Source organism: Acomys minous (genome assembly GCF_964271855.1).
Source record: "Acomys minous genome assembly, chromosome: 14".
In the NCBI taxonomy this organism is placed as follows: Eukaryota; Metazoa; Chordata; class Mammalia; order Rodentia; family Muridae; genus Acomys; species Acomys minous.
The window spans coordinates 49,843,010-49,862,608 of NC_140496.1; the positions used below are offsets into that span (position 1 = coordinate 49,843,010).

General features: G+C 49.0%; 1 protein-coding gene across 5 annotated transcripts in view; it reads left to right on the forward strand.

Annotated features, from left to right (window-relative positions):
* The first annotated feature begins 1,922 nt into the window (after nt 1-1,922).
* ARHGAP10 (Rho GTPase activating protein 10) overlaps nt 1,923-19,599 on the forward strand; it is a 269,421-nt gene continuing 251,744 nt past the window's right edge. For 2 of the 5 annotated variants that reach the window (XM_084755699.1, XM_084755702.1), the window contains exon 1: nt 8,499-8,869. In XM_084755699.1, coding sequence (XP_084611825.1) covers nt 8,716-8,869 — 154 coding nt within the window. In that variant the 5' untranslated portion in view covers nt 8,499-8,715. Of the gene's footprint in view, nt 2,189-8,497; nt 8,870-19,599 lie in introns of those variants that run through there. The other 3 variants (XM_084755701.1, XM_084755703.1, XM_084755700.1) reach the window with 3 other exon arrangements.

Consider the following 19,599-nt stretch of genomic DNA (forward strand, 5'->3'; position numbering starts at 1 on the left):
GGCAATCAACTTAGGTCCTGTGTGAGAGCAGCAAGGGCTCATAATTGCTGGCCCATCTCTCCAGCCCCTTGTTTTGGAATCTTTGAGACGGGGTTTCCTGTAGCTCAGGCTGGCCTGACCTTGCTATATAGGTGAGGTTGGCATTAAAATCCTGACCCTACATCTACCCCTGGAGTGCTGGGATTGGAGGCATGTGACACTGTGTGTGGCCTTCATGCTGTTCTTGGAAGCGTGCGGTGTTCTCATTGGTTCTTGGAAGCGTGGACATACAGAGGTGAGTCACTCATTCTTGGTTATGTTTCCGGTCATCCCTGTCCACGAACTCTGTTCACTGTCCACCTGTCTCAAATGCTACTGGACAAGTTGGAAATTTAGACTAGGGGCCTAGCCAACTCATCCAAGCTTATTTTATTTATGTTTATATGTATGAGTGTTTGCCTACATATATGTCTGTTACACCAACACATGTATGCAGTGCCCCTTGGGGTTCAGAAGAGGGAGTTGGATGCCCTGGGTCAGGAGTTACAGGAGGCTGTGAGCCACCACGTGGGCCCTGAGGCTCAAACTTTGTTCCTCTGGCAGAGCAGCCAGTGTTTTTTAACTGCTAAGCCATCTCTCCAGCCCCCAAATCTTTTGGTTATGACCATTATGGTGACATTTCGTTTAAAAATGAAAACTCTACAGGGGAATGATAAAAAAATATTAGGAATGTCCCCCTGGATAGGGAGGCCTGGTGGCACTCAGAGGAAGGATAGCAGGCTACCAAGAAGAGACTTGATACCCTATGAGCATATACAGGGGGAGGAGGACCCCCTCAGTCACAGTCATAGGGGAGGGGAATAAGGGGAAAATGAGAGGGAGGGAGAAATGGGAGAATACAAGGGATGGGATAACCATTGAGATGTAATATGAATAAATTAATAAAATATATGTTAAAAAACAAAAAAGAATACTAGGAATAAAGCAGCCGAACTCTAGGCAGAAGGGAAGGACGATCTGGCTGCTGAGAGTGAGTGATCATGGTGAGTGACAGCTGGGTCCTGGTTTCTGTGTCATACCCATAGGTCCCGAGGGGCTCCTCTCACAATACAGATAGAATATCGCTCCGTTTTGCTATGTTTATAGCGAGATAACCAATTGAAAATGCCTTAAGTTTTCCCTGAAGTATACTATTTCCCTAAAGTATATCTATTGATATACTTCAGTTGCAAGGTAAAAACCACAGATTTTGAGGCCAGGCATGGGGTGCACGCCTTTAATCTCAGCACTCAGGAGGCAGTGACAGGTGGATCTCTGTCACAAAACAAAAAACAAACAAAGACATAGATTCTGGTCACTAAAGCAGAAAGACCTTTTTTATTCAGTTTGTGAGGGGCTAAGGAAGCTTATAGAGCGGAGCCTGCCTGGAGGAGGCAGCCCGGGAAGAAGCAGGTCTTTCTTTTTCCTTTCTTTCTTTTTTTAAAAATTAATTTATTTTTATTTTATGTGCATTGTATGTCTACAGGTGTCAGATTTTGGAGTTACAGACAGTTGTGAGCTGCCATGTGGGTGCTGGGAATTGAACCAGGGTCCTCTGGAAGAACAGTCAGTGCTCCCAACCGCTAAGCCATCGCTCCAGCCCATCTTTTCTCTCTCTTTTTTTTTTTTTTTTTTTTTTTTTTTGGTTTTTCGAGACAGGGTGTCTCTGTGTAGCCTTGACTATCCTGGACTCGCTTTGTAGACCAGGCTAGCCTCAAACTCACAGTGATCCGCCTGCCTCTGCCTCCCGAGTGCTGGGATTAAAAGAGTGAGCCACCACCGCCCGGCTAGGGCTTGCTTTTTCAACACGCTTGGCTGGAGTACACGAACTTTGCCTCTCTGCCAGGCTTGTATTAGGTTCAGAAGTCAAAGTCTTGGGAATGCAGGGCTGGTTCGCTCAGGTTAGGTCACACGCCCAGAGCCTGGCTGTGGCACAACTCAGAGGAAGACTCACAGCAAAAGAGTCTCCAGAGAGCTATTTAGATCTCCAGCTGGAGGCGGGCACGGGAATTTTCCTGGGTCCGCATGGGCACGGTGTCTGAGAAAATAGATACCGGGTGGAAACCAGGTTGATGTTGGGAAGTGGAAATGACGTGGAGCGCACAGCAAATGCCAGCATCCCCCGCTGAGAGCAAGGAGTGGGAATTCCATTGGATCCTTGTGAGTGTTGGTGGGTGCAGGTTGGTTTAGGGCTTTTCAAATGTTAGGTGGTGGCAGCCACCTCCTTCTGTCTTTCCTCCCTTTTCTGCCTCCTCTTCCCTCATGTGTTTCTCCTCTTAAGTATACACACTAAAAACACTGTTCCACTGGACAAAGTGCAGATCTGAAGTTAATCCTCCTTCGCGTGACCGAAGGCCGAGAGTACAAGTGCTTATTCTTTTTCTGCTTTCTGTTTCCCGGAAGTGCCAAGTGGCTCTCAGAACATGCCTTCAATTGCTGGAGGTTGACTTCCAGGGTGTGGTAATTTGCCCATTTGAAGGTCTCGCTACGGAAACCTCTCTAGGTCATACCAGCGACACTTTGGGTGCTGGGGAACGCATTCTTTGCAGACGCCTTCTTTTTCCTTTCTGACGAGCATATGCATATAACCTTAGTTATATGCCCATTGTTAGAAATCCCTGCTGTTAGTAATATCTGGACAAACAAACTCCAAGGTCACCTCTTAGGCTAGTTCATTCCTGTGTCACAGGAAAGAGGGCAGCATTCGCCTGGGGCAGGGGGGGGTGTCTGTGGGCATCGGGGGAATGGTTGCTGATTTATTGTTCAGACAGTTTTATGACCTGCCTAGCGAGTGCCCTCTCCTACCTTCCTAGTCTTTCTCAAAGCCCGGCATGGGTGGAGGAGCGGTACCTATTCTAATGACAGGGGCCTCCGCCTGGGGAGGGAAGGTGCTAGTATGTGCGCCTTGACCTACATCTCCTTCGGCCAGGTTCTTGTATATTCAAATTTGAATAGGTCGGGAGTACCAGATTTTTTTTTTTCAGAGGATATGAATTTAAGTGTGGGTGGGGTGAGAAAGTCTGGCTCCCTTCACCCAGCTCATTTCTCCACCCCACCCGTCAGCTTCCTTAGGAGCGGTCACTTTTTAAGCCAGGCTGCCAGGCTACCAGGCTGGTAGAGCAAGCAGCAGTGTGCTGTTTACCCATGGGGCAGCTTGTTCCTCCTGGTTCAAGTGTACCAGATGGTACTTCCAACCAGCTAGGGACTTTGTGGTGCTATGGTGCTTTGCCTGCTTCATGTCCTTAGTATGTGCTGGCTTCATTGTTTTCAGGGTCCCAAGCTCTCTGAAGCTGTGATGTCTGGGAGTTGTGGAAAAAGCACTCTAGATTGCTAGAAACAATCAGGGCAGCTTGAAACCCACGCTCCACTTCTGCTGGAAAGCAACAAGCCTGATGCAAAGCACATGGGCTGTGCCGCCCCCTTGTGCCACTTGCTCTTGAGTCCCTCCTCAGCCTACAGTGCTCCAGCCACAAGGCCCTTTCCAAAGCTGACTCCTCTGTGTGAGTGGTTGTCTCCATGTAACATCTGCAATTCTGCCCGCTAACTGCAATCCTACAGGCCTCCTGAGACTGACAGATCTGTCACATACTCATTGATGTCTCTGCATAGCACAAAGTCCCCTCCGTAGCACCATATTCAGTCTCTCAGCTCTACTCGGAGTTTCACTTAACATTTGCTCTGTTTATTTATTTATTTATTTATTTTAAAAAAATTTTTTAATTCGAGACAGGGTTTCTCTGTGTAGCCCTGATTGTCCCGGGACTTGCTCTGGAGACCAGGCTGGTATCAACCTCAGGAGATCTGCCTGCCTCTGCCTCCTGAGTTCCGGGATCAAAGCGTATGCCACCACCATCTGGATTTCACTTACACTTATACTCGAGGTTGCTTGACTGCTCTTTTTTGTATGTTGAAGGTTATTGGCCCATGAAGGTGGGAGCCATGCTTGCTTGGCTCACTGTTGCCATTGAGAACTCACACAGTGTCTCTCAAGTCCTAGGTCGTCAGGCACTTCTGGCAGCAAGAACAGCAGCGCTGCATGTTTCATGGTGCCGCCTCTGCAATCCTGGAGGTCCAGAGACTGGGGAAGAGTGCCTTGAAATAGCACTTAGCCCAGCATTATGCTTTCAGCACAGTCTTTCTCAAGCTGAGGTCACAAACTCTAATTAGTATTTGGTGAAGAAATACAGATGTAATGAGGATTGCTAACAGTAGTTATGTGTAGGGAGGAGAGGTGGGGGGCGGTCCCTCAATCTCCCCTCACTATACTTTTCTTTATGTTTATAAGATAAATGTAACAAAATGTACCACCTCTAATGATTTGTAGGTATGCAGTTCAGCGCAGTTAAGTATATTTACATCCTGTGCAAGCATCACCTTTTTATTGAATGCTGATAATAATTCAGTGCTGCACACGTTGGGGGGGGTTAACCTGTCCTCTGGCCACATAATGGCTCCAGAGTGTCGGCTGTCAACACTGTTTCAGGGCCTGAGGTTTTCAGTGCTGCGCTCCACTGATTTACCCAGAAGCCACTTGGGCATTTTCTTCATTGCTGTTGTCCGTCTTGTGAGAAGCCGCCTCAGGTAGATTGACCGATACCCAGCGATCACACCTTCATCTCTTCCTGCTCTATCGCTTCTTTTTGGCATGGTTGTCGCTTAAGTACGTCACTCAAAAAAAGTGTCAGCCTGTGTTAGAGACTGTTGTTTTTATTCAATATTTATCTTCCCTTACCTTTCTGTGGCCATCTAACTGATAAAGCCACATTTTTTTCCCCATTGCAGCAAAATATGTTGTCTATATGACTAAGTTCTGGCCAAAGACATAAAAAGGAAAAACCTTTTTTATGATATGCACAGGAATGCTGAGAAGCTGGCCCAGGGTGGCTGGGCTGAGGTCCTTTGGTCTTTTCACCTTTTTCCCTCCGGAGGCTTTTTGGGAGCCATGTTACACTGTAAGGTCGTATAAGGTGGAACAACACTTCCCAAGGCATCATGGCATCCTGTTAAGGCTGTTGTCTTTTCGACTAGAGAGGGAAGGATAGGGGGACCTTTCCCGGCTGCCTTACAGAGAAATTCTTTTGGCTAAAACCATTCTTCATTTGGATTTTCTGCTAGTTTATCTGAGTCTAGTTCCGACTCCCAGCCTGAAACCCTGCGTGCAGTCCAGGAGCACTTGCATTTGGCTTTACGGTGGCAGCAGTTCTGGGCTTCAACCTGGGATACGCTGTCTGTATTGGAATCAGCACAGCGGTAGGGGCTCCGTCCCAGTTAACCTCTCTCACCCCGGCTGGAACCTGAGCAGGTTGAGTCTGTAACTAACCAGGAACCCAGCAAAGCCTAGCAACTCTGTTCTAGATCGTGTCATTGTCCTCACATGCTGCAATCTTCTCAGATGCCTCTGAGTCACAGTCATGTTCTGACGCTGGCCCTGTCCTCCCCAGGTACCACCGCTCTCACTGGCACACTGTTTTGTTTTGTTTTTTCAGTAAGTAACATTTCCATCCACCTATCCTGACAATTTTGCCGGGAACTTGGGTTTTTTTTTTTTAAAGATTTATTTATTGTATATGAGTGCTTTATCTGCAGAAGAGGGCATCAGATAACATTATAGATGGCTGTGAGCCACCATGTGGTTGCTGGGAACTGAACTCAGGACCTTTGGAAGAGCAGGCAGTGCCCTTAACCACTGAGCCATTTCTCCAGCCCAGAGCTTGGGTTCTTTTTTGACACTTTCCTCACTTCCAATGTCCAGACAATTCTCAAGTGCCAGAAACTCCCTGTAAGACTTAGCTGTGTCTTCAGTGTCACCTTGGAGAGCTCGGTTATGCCATTTCTTTTCTAACGGCTTTCCTACAGGACTCTCCTCCTCCACGCAGCTAAGAGAAACATCACAATCAAGCCAGACCATACTCCTACCACGCCTTTACGGCTTGTACTAGCGTGGAGATGAGACCGCCAATGCTAACACAGCCTAGGCGCTCTTTATATCAGGGCCCTGTCCACACTTCTCCACAACTGTGAATGCACTCCCTGTCTCTGGGGGGTTTTTCTGTTCTGGGCATGCCATATGAATGGATGATATCACATGTGGCCTTTGTCACTGCCCTCTTGGCATCATGAGTTCAGAGTTCATTGTTCTGCAGGGCATGTTGTCCTGCCTTCTTTCTCATGGTAGCTTAATTTGCACTGTGCTTACTTTCTCAACTATGGGTGGTTATTTGGGTTGACTCACTTTAGGGTGTTATAGAGAATGCTGCTATGAACATTCATGCACAAGCATGCTGTGGGTGCATGTTTTTATTCTTTATTTACCTTCTCTTGGAAGTATCTATGTCCAACATATAATATATATGTATAAATATATAAATATATATATGTATAAATGTATATATATATATTTATATATTTATGTTGGATTCTTTGTGGAAGCCTCCACAACCTCTCTTTTGGAGGGTATTCTCAGTTTGTTTTTAAAAAAGTATTTCTCCTGTCTCTGTGTGTGTGTGTGTGTGTGTGTGTGTGTGTGTGTGTGTGTGTGAGAATGCGTGCGTGTGTATATGAGTGCATATAGGCATGAGTGTGAATGAAGGTCAGAGGACAACTTTCTGGAGTGGTTTTTCTTTCCACTCCCATGGGTCCTGGGCATTGAACTCAGGTCATCTGGCTTGGAGGCAGGCATTATTTCTACTGAGCAATCTACCTGGCTGTCTTGGTCATGGTTCTACTGCTGTGACACCCATTTGATCGGGGGTGGGGGTGGGGGTGTTTACAGTTTCAGAGGGTCAGTCCAGGTCCATGTCAGAGGGTTATCATGGTGGCAGGCAAGCATGGTGCCAGAGCAGTAGATGGACAGCTCACATCTTACTTCACAAGCATGGGGCAGAAAAAGAGAGACTGGGACAGGTTTGGAATTTTGAAACCTCAAAGCCCACCTCCTGCCGTAAGGCCACGCCTCCTAATCCCTCCCAAACAGTTCCACACTGGAAATCAAGCAGTCAACTGTATGAGCCTCTGGGGGGGTGGGTCATTCTCATTCAAGGCAATTCACTGCCCTTGCTTCGCTTGTGAGGCAGGATCTTGCTATGAAGCCCTGCCTGGCCTCTCACCAGGCTGTCCAGGTTGGCCTTAAACACTCAATCCTCTTGCCTCAGCTTATGGGATTCTGGGATTATGGCGGCTCAGGCACTATGTCTGGCTATGGTGCTACAGTGTTTGGCTTTAATTCAATCTCCAGTTTTTCCTCCCCTTTGCCTTTCTCTCGCTCCAGTGTAGACTCCCTTGCCTCAGTAGGGAGTTCAGTAGGAAGTGAACCTTTCAAAGTGCCTAGAAGTTATTTGGAAAGGCTTTTGAACCCAGAGGATGGACACTGAAACAATGTTTACCTCTGGGTTAGGCATGCAAATGGTGCCATTTCTAACAGGAGCGCTTACAGATTTAGTTAGCTGTTCCCAGAGGGTTAGCTTACAGCTTTCAGGTCAAACAGTCTCTTAATTACTGCACTCAGTCTGAACGTTTTAAAGAATCACTTTTAAGTTTCCCGGTGGTACTACAACCATCATTAAGCCTTTACATGTAAACATGTGTTGTGAGTTTGTCAAAAATGCATGCCATGTGTGCACATTGTAATTGCTTTATAAACTGTTGGTTGATGAAAGTGTCTCCCAAGTGTATGATCTGCTGTACACATTTGGGGGAGGTACTGAGTTCTGCTTTAGAACGCATGGAATAGGAAAGGATTTCTGTGGGCGCCCGGACACGAATTCACACTTGTGTTTGCCGCCTCCCTCCCATCAGGTGAAAAAAAAACCACTTAAAGTCTGGCATCTACTTAAGGCGGCGGCCTATTTTTAGAATAAAGGTCGCCTCCTCTACCCGTGTAAATTTAATCTGCGGAACAGGACAGAAACAGGGTCAACGCGCTTTAGCTACACGCTCCCTTGCCCTAAGTCATTCGGCACAGAGAGGATGAACAATGTTCTAGAAGCTGCCAAGACAACACCGAGGTGGAGATGTTGAGCGCTCGGGCGCAGGCGGCGGGTGGGATGAGGAGAGCGAGCGCCCGGCGTGCGAGCCCTTGCACCGCGAGGCGCCCTCCCTGGGTACACAGATAAGTGAGTCAATCATTTCCGCCCGCCCGCCCGCCAGTCCGTCCTGACTTAAGTCGTCTGACCGCGGGGACCGAGGCCTGCTATTAAGACTCCTTCCCGTTCGGTCCGGAGCCCACTTCGAGGATCCGCTTGAGTCACCTGGATCGGGCGAGCCGAGACCAGGGAGGCGCAGGCGCCCGAGGGTGGAGGGCACCGACTACGTTCTCCACGGCGGCCGCCTCGGAAGGAAGAGGAGGGGCAACTGCGCGTGGAGAAGAGAAGGAAGAGGCGTCCGGGGAAGGGCAGGGAGGAGAGCCGAAGGCGCTGGGGAGGGAGAGCAGGGGCGTGGGGGCGGGGGCGGGGCGGGCGCGCCCGGGGCGGGGCGGGGCGGAGGGCTCTGCAGCTGCTGGGGGCTGCCGGGATTGGGGATCCGCGCCGCGGTGCAGTCGCCTGGCTCGCTGGGCTCGGCGGGACATGAGCGAACTGCTGTCGCCGCGCGCTCAGCCCAGCTAGCCGCCTGCCCGCCCGCCCGCCTCCTCGGAGCCCCGCACCTTGCCGCCGCCTCCTCAGAGCCCAAGCTCGGCCTGCGCCCGTGCGCTCCGCCGCAGTCATGGGGCTGCAGCCCCTGGAGTTCAGCGACTGCTACCTCGACAGCCCGTGGTTCCGGGAGAGGATCCGCGCGCACGAAGCGGAGCTCGAGAGGACCAACAAGTTCATCAAAGAGCTCATCAAGGACGGCAAGAACCTTATCGCTGCCACCAAAAGTAAGCGGGGCCCTCTCGCGTTCGGGCTGCGGCGTGGCGAGGGAGGCGGGGAGGAGCGTCTTCCCGGCCCGTGTGGGATGGCTCTGTGCCCCTAGACCGGAGTAATTGGAGATTCCTTAGGGGGAGAAGCTCCAGGACATTCCTCTCCTTAGGCGCTTCGGGCGCGTCCTCCTTCCCGCCCCGGCCCCTCGGTGGCGCGGGAGCCAGGAGCGGTGCGTGGGAGCTGCCCCGGGGCTCCCGCCTGGCCGGGCGGAACACGCCTAGGCGCCGGCAGGACCCAGAGGAGACTCGGCCGGAGTCAGGCTTTAGTGCGCCCTAACGTTGCCCCCAGCCTCCGGCAAATCCGAGACATCAATCAGCTAAGACAGTTTTGTCTTGTAACCTTTCCAAGGAACTTTCTAGGAGATTCTTGGGAGACCCTGCTTGTAACTGAGTTCTTCAAAAGTTCCTGAAGTTACACTTAACTCTTAGATATCCCTTTTCTACCCCGCGCGACTGTCCCGACCTGAGTCCCTCATGTGCTAAACCAGAAAGTCTACCTGGCTTTGTGCTGCCTTGTGCACATTCCTTCTGTACTGTGCTGAAGCGAGTTCAAAGATTGGGGATTGAAAGGGTCAGTGGGCAGACCGCCCCCTGCTTCTAGCCGGCAGTGCCTGTGAGTAAGTAGGAAATTCCACTCTCTTCAGGCTTGATGCCTTCCACCACAGTCCAGTATTCAAACAGACAAGCAAGCAAGCAAACAAACAAACAATCCAACAACCCAACAAGCCACCTCTGAAGACAGCAACAGAAAGAGCAGTGTTTTGGAGTCCTAATGAGTCTAGGAGTAGAGGCAGGTGCAGAAACAGTTGTAATGCTCCACAAACGGGGAGAAATTAGTTTTCCAGGGCCAGGCACTGGCATCCAGGCCACGCTGGAACCCCAAGTCCCTTTCTTGAGTCACTGTGAGCACCCTGTTTCCCCTTAAAACACCTGAGCGGGCAGGAGCCAAGCACCAGGGGTACTACTCCCCAGCCCCTCGGGTAGATGGTGCTTAGGTTTCCTGGTTCAGTAGTCGCCGCCATCCTCGGGAATTTATTCCGTGTGCTTGTAGACACGTACACTCTCACTACACCGTTTTTGCACCTAGGAAGATGAAAACGTACTGAGGCTTCCTTCCATCCACCCGGTCAAGTGCCTGGCCCAGTTAATATGCACTTAATGAATGAGTTGAAATGTTTTTTAATGGGAAGAATTTAGTGGAGCCATCCCTGTAATTTGGGAAGCAAGTCACTCAACTTCCCTGGACCTTCTCCAAGGCACCTTTGGGTCTGTGACCTCTTCAGTGTTGCGGAGCTGGCTTGGGAATCCCTTTGGGATGAATGGGTCATGTGCCGGGTGGCCGTGCAGGCCTTTGCCTTTGAGTTTTTCCGTGCTAGGCGGGACACGGGAGGAAAGTCTGTAAACAGGGAGCAATGACCACAGACAGTGAGAGGGGTGGGGAACACCAATGGCCTGTGACGTCTTCGTGTTCCGGTTTCTGTGGCCCACTGTTAAGTAGCATCACTACATGGGGACATACGTGTACCTTTTCAAAAAGATGTTTGTGTGCTCCTGTACCATTGTGCACGTGTGAGGTCAGAGGTCAGAGGTCAGAGGTTAGGTCTGTGGAGCTGAATCTCCCTTTCTGGGTTTATGTGGGCTCTGGGGTTCAGGGTTTGGTCATCTCTATCCAGCTTGATTTGTTGGCTAGTAGGGACACGAGGAGAGGGGCAGATGGCAGAGTCAGTTTGGCCATGGGTAGGAAGCTATTTCTGTGACTGTAAGCTGCTCCGCTGGCAGGAAGCATGCCTCATGTTCCTGAGGCAGCCAGTGTGTGTGTGTGTGTGTGTGTGTTAGCTTGCCTCCTCAGAAGGGAGACCCTCTGGAAATTGTGGCTTGCTGTCTTAATCCTTGTGCTTGGGGTCAAAGGTGAGAAAAAAAATGGATGATCATCGTCTTTAAGAGGGCATCTAGACAGTAGTGTCTTTTTATCCTCATTCATAACCTTAGGTTCTTTCCCACAATAAAAGCTTTAGAGGATGCTCTTTTTGGCAAGTTGGAAGGACCCTGGCCTTTTCCCACTTGGCCCATGAAAGTGGTCCTCTCGTTCTTAGCAGAGATTAAGAGGGCAGAGCTTAAGTAAGGAGACCTGGTTTGGGCTTCTCTCTATGGGGTCTGGCTGGGTTGGGTGGGTCATGCAGCTCTTGCCCCGCCTCCCGCACTGCACCACTTGGCAGCATCAGTCAAGTTCCCTAGCATTTGGAAACATGCCGATGAGGTCACTTAACCAGTTGTCTTTCCGTAACTTTGCATTCTGGGGATCCAAGGAAGACTATTAAGGGGAAGGAAGGGTCTGCAGAGCAGTCATTGAGCTGGTCAAGACTGCCAGTTTGCCTCAGTTTCTTTCTGTTCTATATATCGGTTTGCAGAACAAGGCCTTTTGTGCTTTTCTTTGGAATTTGTGTTTAAATGATTTCTGTTCTTCATTGTCTTGCAAGAAGACATCTTGTCTTGACTTTTGAGTATCTCGAACCATTTTTTCAAGATTTATTTGTTTATTTATTAATTATGTATACAGTGTACCTTAGGTCATATTATAGATGGTTGTGAACCATAATGTAGTTGCTGGGAATTGAACTCGGAACCTCTGGAAGAGCAGACAGTGCTCTTAACCACTGAGCCATCTCTCCAGCCCCTCAAACCATTTTTGAATCCTTCTATAAGTGTTCCAGGAAGTTGGAGGCCCAAAGGCTTCCTGGTGAGTTCTCTTCCATGGCTGCAACAGGAAGTAATACTGTAGTTTAATGCTGTGTGGGCACCCCAGAGAAGTCCTGGCCTTGCCTGTACTTTCTGCAGGGAATTCACTCCAGTCTGAGGGACATTTTTGCATTATCTGTACTCTGCTGAGTTATTCAAATAAAGGATACGAAATAAGACAAGTGGCAGTGCCCTGCTGCCATCCTAGTGGTCTGGAGGCTGATGCAGGAGGATTGCAAATTTGAGCTCACTTTGGGTTACAAAGTGAGACCCTATCTTAAAAAGCTAAACCGTGGAAGGCCTGGAGAGCTGGGTCAGCAGGTAAGAGCAGCACACACTGCCCTTCCAGAGGACCAGACTTCAGTTCCTAGCACCTCTATCAGATGGCTCGCAAGCACCTGTAACTCCAGCTCCTAGGGGATCTGACACCTCTGGCCTCTGTGCCACCTGGATTTGCCTGCACGTACATTCCCCCTCCCCCCAGACACATACGCATAAGTTAAAAAAAAAAAAGCTGAAGGGAGTAAAAAGAATAAGTGGCAGTAAATACCCTGACGTATGTTCCCAGAACGAGTTTGTGGCAGGGCACAGCAGGGGAAAGACTGCTAGAAGTGTTAGAACTTATCGGTGTTTTATATAAGGAAGAGAACCATGTCGGATTGGAAACAGCTGAGAAGAAACCGGAACATCTGCAGTGGGGGAAGAATGAGGTGGCCAGTTTGACTGACAGGAATAAGAAGGTCAGCGTCTGATTGCAGATCAAAATGGGGATTGGAGTGCTCCCCCCGGAAAGCCACAGGTGGGGATGGGAGTGCTCCCCTGGAAAGCCACAGGTGGGGATGAGAGTGCTCCCATGGAAAGACATAGGTGAGGATGGGAGTGCTCCCCCTGGAAAGCCACAGGTGGGGATGGGAGTGCTCCCCTGGAAAGCCACAGGTGGGGATGGGAGTGCTCCCCCCGGAAAGCCACAGGTGAGGATGGGAGTGCTCCCCCCCGGAAAGCCACAGGCCTTTGACAGAAGCGCTGCATAAGGGGAGAGATGGTTAGAGTAGGGGCATGTGGTGTGTGTGTGTGTGTGTGCGTGTGTGTGTGTGTGTGTGTGGCGGGGGAGAGACTTGGACAGAGCATGGGGGCCGGGCTGGAGGAGCTCCAGAGAGTCAGTGACTTATGTGGGAGATCAGGAGATCATCCACTCACTTCAATGGACTCTTTGTTCCAATGGCTTTTTAGTCCTTGCTTTTGTCATTCCTCCCCTCGTGTAGCGTGACCAGTGTCCTCTTTCAGAGCACTGTAAAGGACCGTGAGCTTTCCAGGCAGTGCCTGGTTTTATGTGCTTGTGATCGGTACGGATTTCATACTTGTAACACTTAGGTTCCTGTGTGTTTAATGGAGAGTGCCTGGGCTGTAGGGAGAACAGCATCAGCCAGCAGCCCCCAGGCATTGATGAGGTGCTCCGGAGCAAGCTCGGATGGTCTGGTTCAGTGTGAGCCGCCCACCCCCACTGTGTACAACGGGTCTGCCTGGGCTGGAATCTGCTATTTCTAGGTCTCTCTGACTTAGTGCCTTATGCTTTGTTTCAGTGAGGTAAACACGAAAACCCTCTTTCTTTCTGTGTGCTGGGTTGGGGAAATCTCTTATGTTGCCCGTACATGTTATGCTGAGATTTGAGAGATTGGAAAGACAGTCAGCTCTCTGTGTGCACGTGAGTGTCAGTGGATCGCAGGAGGCTGACTGAAGTGGCGTGGAAGGTGCTGGAGCCCGTGAGGTGCTTGTGCAGAGGCTCCCACTGACCCAGGAGACACTTTCCCCTCCACTGGTCCCGATTTTGTCCAGGTGACTCAGACATAGGAACTTAGGGGATGGTTTTGGTTGATGTCACTTGCTTCTGGCTCAGTCCTAGCCCTAGGACATAGGCAGGAGAGGCCGGGCTTGTGGAAACCGAGAGCAGGCTGAGGAGCGCCATCCATTCTCTTGGTCTGGCAAGTTGTCTTATTGTTGAGCATTCCAAGGGCTGGGGATGTAGTTTAGTCCGTAGAGTGAGGTTTTGTTTCCAACACTAGTGAGTCAAGCTTAGTGGCATAGGCCGTAATCCCAGCACTTAAAAGATATAGGTAGGTGGATCAAAAGTTCCTGGTCATTCCCTGCTACACAGCAGGTTTTAGGCCAATGTGAGACACATAAAAGGGTGGGGATTCCAATTCTGGTGCAGATGACTGACAGGAAGCCTGCTCGGGTGGGGGTGGCGGGTAGGAGGTTGCCTTTTGTCAAGAGGACCAAAAAGCCACTTTGGACCATGAGTGGAACCCATCTGAGAGTACTGAACTAATTACATCTGCGTTCATGGTGCAGTCAGTGTGGGCCATGGATTGTTTTAGGCCTGAGGCCACATCTGAATATTTGTTAAATCCTAGTAGGACAGTTTGTGTTGGTGTTCTCCTGTTTGTTTTGTCGGGATTGGTTTTGTAGATTTGTGCTAATGCGGCTACTAAGTGGAAATGAGAGCAGTATAGAAAGTAAAGTATTTGAAAAGCTCATAAAATTACAAGTTATGCCAGGCGTCGTTATGCACGCCTTTAATCCCAGCCCTCGGGAGGCAGAGGCAGGTGGATTACTGTGAGTTGGAGGCTAGGCTGGTCTACAAAGCCAGTCCAGGATAGCCGAGGCTACACAGAGAAACCCTTGTCTCGAAAAAGAAAAGAAAGAAAGAAAAGAAAAAAGTTTAACTTTTCCCTGAATAGAAAAATGTTCATGCATGGTTTTTGTCCTGAAGGAAGAACTCACCAAGGACCACCCCCACCCCCACCCCCACCCCCATTTCGCACTGTGGTCAGGGCCTCGCCTGGGATAAGCCTTCAGCTTGCCCTGCCCTTGGAGTCTATTTCAGCAGCCTGGTCCATTGTAGGAAAGTAGGGTGGCTGGGAAAATAATTAGGATGGGGTTTGAGCTGGGAGAAGGGCAGACTGGCTAGGAAGGCTGTTCTCATCACAGGTGGTCTTTGATTCCTTTTAGAGTGGGTCCACCAGTGGCAGGGCATTGCTCCCTGGGAGTGTGGGCTGTTCGGTGAGCTGATGTCCTTGTGCTTTTGTGAACCGGCCACTCATCAGTCCCATTCCCTGGGGCTTCTTTACCTTTGCTTGTTTATTTGAGACGCAGTCAAGGTGAGCAGCCTGGCTGGCCTCTAGGCTATGACCTTTCCCCCAGCCTTGTGAGTGCTGGCTCCTCACAGGCTTTCCTCTGATGACCATGGCAGGGAGGGAGGGAGGGAGGGAGGACCTTGCTTTGCTTTTTGGTGTTTATTCTTTTTTTTTTTCTTTATTTTATTTTTTTAAATTTATGTGTGCTGGTGTGAGGGTATCAGATCTTGGAGTTACAGACAGTTGTGAGCTGCCATGTGGGTGCTGGGAATTGAACCCGGGTCCTTTAGAAGAGCAGGCAATGCTCTTAACAACTGACCCATCTCTCCAGCCCCCTTGGTGTTTATTCTTTAAAGCAGCTGTTGAGCCAGGTGTTGGTGCTGCTGTGCTTTTCTTCCCAGCGCTCAGGAGGCAAGATTGACTCAGGTGACCCTTGAGTTTGAGGCCAGCCTGGCCTTCTTAGAGAGTTCCAGGACAGCTGGGGTTACCCTGTCTCAAAACAAAACAAAAGTAACCAGAACCGGCTGAAAGAATCAAACACAGACAGTGTGGCCTGTCAGTCCCGGTCCAAATGAAGCCACCTGGTAACAGCGGGCCCGGGTCCAGCTCAGTATAGTTGTGAACGTGTTTCATTAGGTTACTACAGGGGCTGGGTTGACACATGCAGAAGTGTTCAGAATAAACTCGAAGATAAAAACCAGGTTATATCATCTATAGGGCCTTTTTCTTCGGGTAAAGAGGAGCACTTAGCTAACTTTTTGGTACTCACTACTCCTAAACAATGTGTTTGCCCAAATCACTGTTACTGCTTAGCAAGAACATAGAACTGTCAGACTCTGGAAGGAACCACATTCTGACAATGCTGGAACGTTCTAGAAATAAAATAAGTAAAGCTCACTGATGCCTTGTGGGAACCCGATTCACAGTGATGTGAGTGTCAAGTCGGAGATGTCACAAAGGCTGTGGTTAGACCCCGAATGGACCGTGCCCAGCCGAGGTGCCAGCAGCCAGGTAGGGCTGTCCCCAGCTGCTGAAGGTTGAGATGGTGACACCAGTGACCAGAACATTAGATACTTCACATCACTGGGCTGTGCTTGGGGACATTAAGTCATTCTCTCTCATGCTGGAAGACCATAGCCCATTAGTGGCAGTATTTGTCTTTGCTAAAGGAATTTCACAGAGGAGAGAGAGCTGGAGACTTCTGGGAGAGAGCTTGTCCTGGGAGCTGTTGGGCAAGCCTGGCCTGCACCAGGTGTGTGCTCTTACTGTAAATCAAGGTTTGAATGAGTGCGGATGTGACCTTGTATAGATTCATCAACTTTACATCTGACCACACTTTAAGGTAACAGTGTCTTTTGTCATGTCCGAAGTCTCTTGTTAGAAATTTAAATGTGAAGACTGTGTCTTCTGTCATTCAGTGTCCTTCAACTTCGCCTTTGATTTTCTAAAAGCTTTTTTTTGTTGTTTTTTAAAGGAAAATTGCTAAGTTGGCTTTTGTTTCAATTTTGGAGGAGGAGTGTTGAACTGCCCAGATTATTCTGAGTAAAAGTGTCTTGAATGTCTTACTTGATTTCTTTACAAATGAAACCTCGGGGACAAGGTTTATTTTTATTTATTTATTTATTTTTAAAGATTTATTTATTATGTATACAGATCTCATTATAGATGGTTGTGAGCCAATATGTGGTTGCTGGGATTTGAACTCATGACCTTTGGAAGAGCAGTCAGTGCTCCTAACCTCTGAGCCATCTCTCCAGTCCCGACAAGGTTTATTTAAATGTACACTTAAAAAACTTTTCCTTGGGCTCAGTAGAACACATGTGACTTTTTGCAGAGGACGCAGGCTAGGTTCCCAGCGCCCACATGGTGGCTCACAACCATCTGAAACCTCAGTTCCAAGGGATCTAACATCGTCTTTTGATCTATGTGCACACCAGGCATGCACACGGCACACATATACACACAAAGACACACTCATACATTAAAACAAAAGAAAATCTAAAAAATCCAAACATTTCTTATTTAAATGTGCATGGTAATAGCTAATGGTTACTTATTGACTATCTGCTGTACTTGATGCTAACCCGTGACTATTATATATTAACACTTGTGCTGTGTTGTCATGACTTAGAGGCTAGGAAACAGTTTAGAGAGGTTTCGTTGCATATCCAAATGACAGTTGCGTGGAGGTGGGATGTAGCCGTGGCTTTGTCTGATTTCCCCAGCCCAGACCACAATTAATAAGCCATCCCAAAATAAGGGGATGTAACTCCTGTAACTGTGGTCTTTAGCAGGGAATGTTACAGTGATAAACCCTGGTTATCTGAAAGTGCACATTTAATAATTTATAGAATATCCTTATTAGCTCAGTACAGTGACGATGTAAATTTCAAATTGTGACCATTGTGGTCATTGTTGTAAATAAAATTGACAGTTTATAAGTGTAGATATTCAGAAATTATTTTGGTTCAAGATCCATTGCAAAGCACAGACTTCCACTCAAAATTCTTTTTTCTTCTCTTTCTTTATTTGCGTCTTTTCCCTTTTTGTTCCTTCCTCTTTTTTTTATTTTTTATTTTTTATTTTTTTTTTGAGACAGGAATATCTTCTTTTTAGACAGAATTTCTATTATCTAGCCTTGGCTGTGCTGGAGCTCATTCTGTAGAGGAGGCTGACCTCGAACCCACAGAGATCTGCTTGCCTGTGCCTTCCAAGTGCTGGGACTAAAGCCTTGCACAACCATAGCCAGATCCTCCTGTTTCTTATTTTACCTTTTAGTTGAGAAATTTTTAATACTTTTTTTTTTAACTTCAAAATTTCAAAATAGACCCAAGGACATGGCTTTTTGGCAAAGTGCTACCTGGTGTGCATGAGGTCCAGGGTTTAATCCCCAGCACTGAAAATAAAAGTCCAAAATGTTCCCGAAGTATAAAAAGACAAAGAACTTTATAATTGCCACCATGTATTTGTCTTCCAGCTTCAAAAATAAATAAATAAACAGACGAATATATAAATAGGGGTTGGGGATTTAGCTCAGTGGTAGAGCATTTGACTAGCAAGCTCAAGGCCCTGGGTTTGGTCCTCAGCTCTGGGAAAAAAAAAAAAAAGATAAAATAAATAAATACCAGCTGGTATTTATCTCCCTGAAAAGCAGAAACTAGCCAGGCGTGGTGGTGCATGCCTTTAATCCCAGCACTTGGGAGGCAGAGGCAGTTGGATCGCTGTGAGTTTGAGGCTAGCCTGGTCTACAAAGCAGTCCAGGATGGCCAAGATAACATAGAGAAACCCCAGACGGGGACTCTCCATGCAGCTGTGGATGGCCTGAAGCGTTCTTTGTAGAGGAAGTTGTCCTTGAACTCACAGAGGTCCTCCTGCCTCTGCCTCCTGATCAAAGGTCGACACACTATGCTGGCCGCTAGACCTTTAGTAGTTTAATACCACAATTCCGTCATACTTGCGTGATGGTCTTATACATAGATTCCATTTGGGAGATTTAGCTTACTGATAGTTTTGTTGTATTTTTGAACAATGAACAACATTCATACAGTTTTACTGTTTTTGCATCTTGTATCTGCTTTATATTATGTATCCCAGCCCCAGGCTGGGAGGTGTGTGAGTGTGAGCCGCTCAGGTGGGAGGTGTGTGAGTGTGAGCCGCTCAGGTAGGAAGTGTGTGAGTGTGAGTCGCTCAGGTGGGAGGTGTGTGAGAGTGAGCCGCTCAGGTGGGAGGTGTGTGAGTGTGAGCCGCTCAGGTGGGAAGTGTGTGAGTGTGAGTCGCTCAGGTAGGAAGTGTGTGAGTGTGAGCCGCTCAGGTAGGAAGTGTGTGAGTGTGAGCCGCTCAGGTGGGAGGTGTGTGAATGTGAGCCGCTCAGGTGGGAAGTGTGTGAGTGTGAGTCGCTCAGGTGGGAAGTGTGTGAGTGTGAGCCGCTCAGGTGGGAAGTGTGTGAGTGTGAGCCGCTCAGGTAGGAAGTGTGTGAGTGTGAGCCGCTCAGGTAGGAAGTGTGTGAGTGTGAGCCGCTCAGGTGGGAAGTGTGTGAGTGTGAGCCGCTCAGGTAGGAAGTGTGTGAGTGTGAGCCGCTCAGGTAGGAGATGTGTGAGTGTGAGCCGCTCAGGTGGGAAGTGTGTGAGTGTGAGCCGCTCAGGTAGGAAGTGTGTGAGTGTGAGCCGCTCAGGTAGGAAGTGTGTGAGTGTGAGCCGCTCAGGTAGGAAGTGTGTGAGTGTGAGCCACTCAGGTAGGAAGTGCGTGAGTGTGAGTCGCTCAGTTAGGAGGTGTGTGAGTGTGAGCCGCTCAGGTAGGAAGTGTGTGAGTGTGAGCCGCTCAGGTAGGAGGTGTGTGAGTGTGAGCCACTCAGGTAGGAAGTGCGTGAGTGTGAGTCGCTCAGTTAGGAGGTGCGTGAGTGTGAGCCGCTCAGGTAGGAGGTGTGTGAGTGTGAGTCGCTCAGGTGGGAGGTGTGTGAGTGTGAGCCGCTCAGGTAGGAGGTGTGTGAGTGTGAGTCGCTCAGTTAGGAGGTGTGTGAGTGTGAGCCGCTCAGGTGGGAGGTGTGTGAGTGTGAGCCGCTCAGGTAGGATGTGTGTGAGTGTGAGCCGCTCAGGTAGGAAGTGTGTGAGTGTGAGCCGCTCAGGTAGGAAGTGCGTGAGTGTGAGTCGCTCAGTTAGGAGGTGCGTGAGTGTGAGCCGCTCAGGTAGGAGGTGTGTGAGTGTGAGTCGCTCAGTTAGGAGGTGTGTGAGTGTGAGCCGCTCAGGTGGGAGGTGTGTGAGTGTGAGCCGCTCAGGTAGGAAGTGTGTGAGTGTGAGCCGCTCAGGTAGGAAGTGTGTGAGT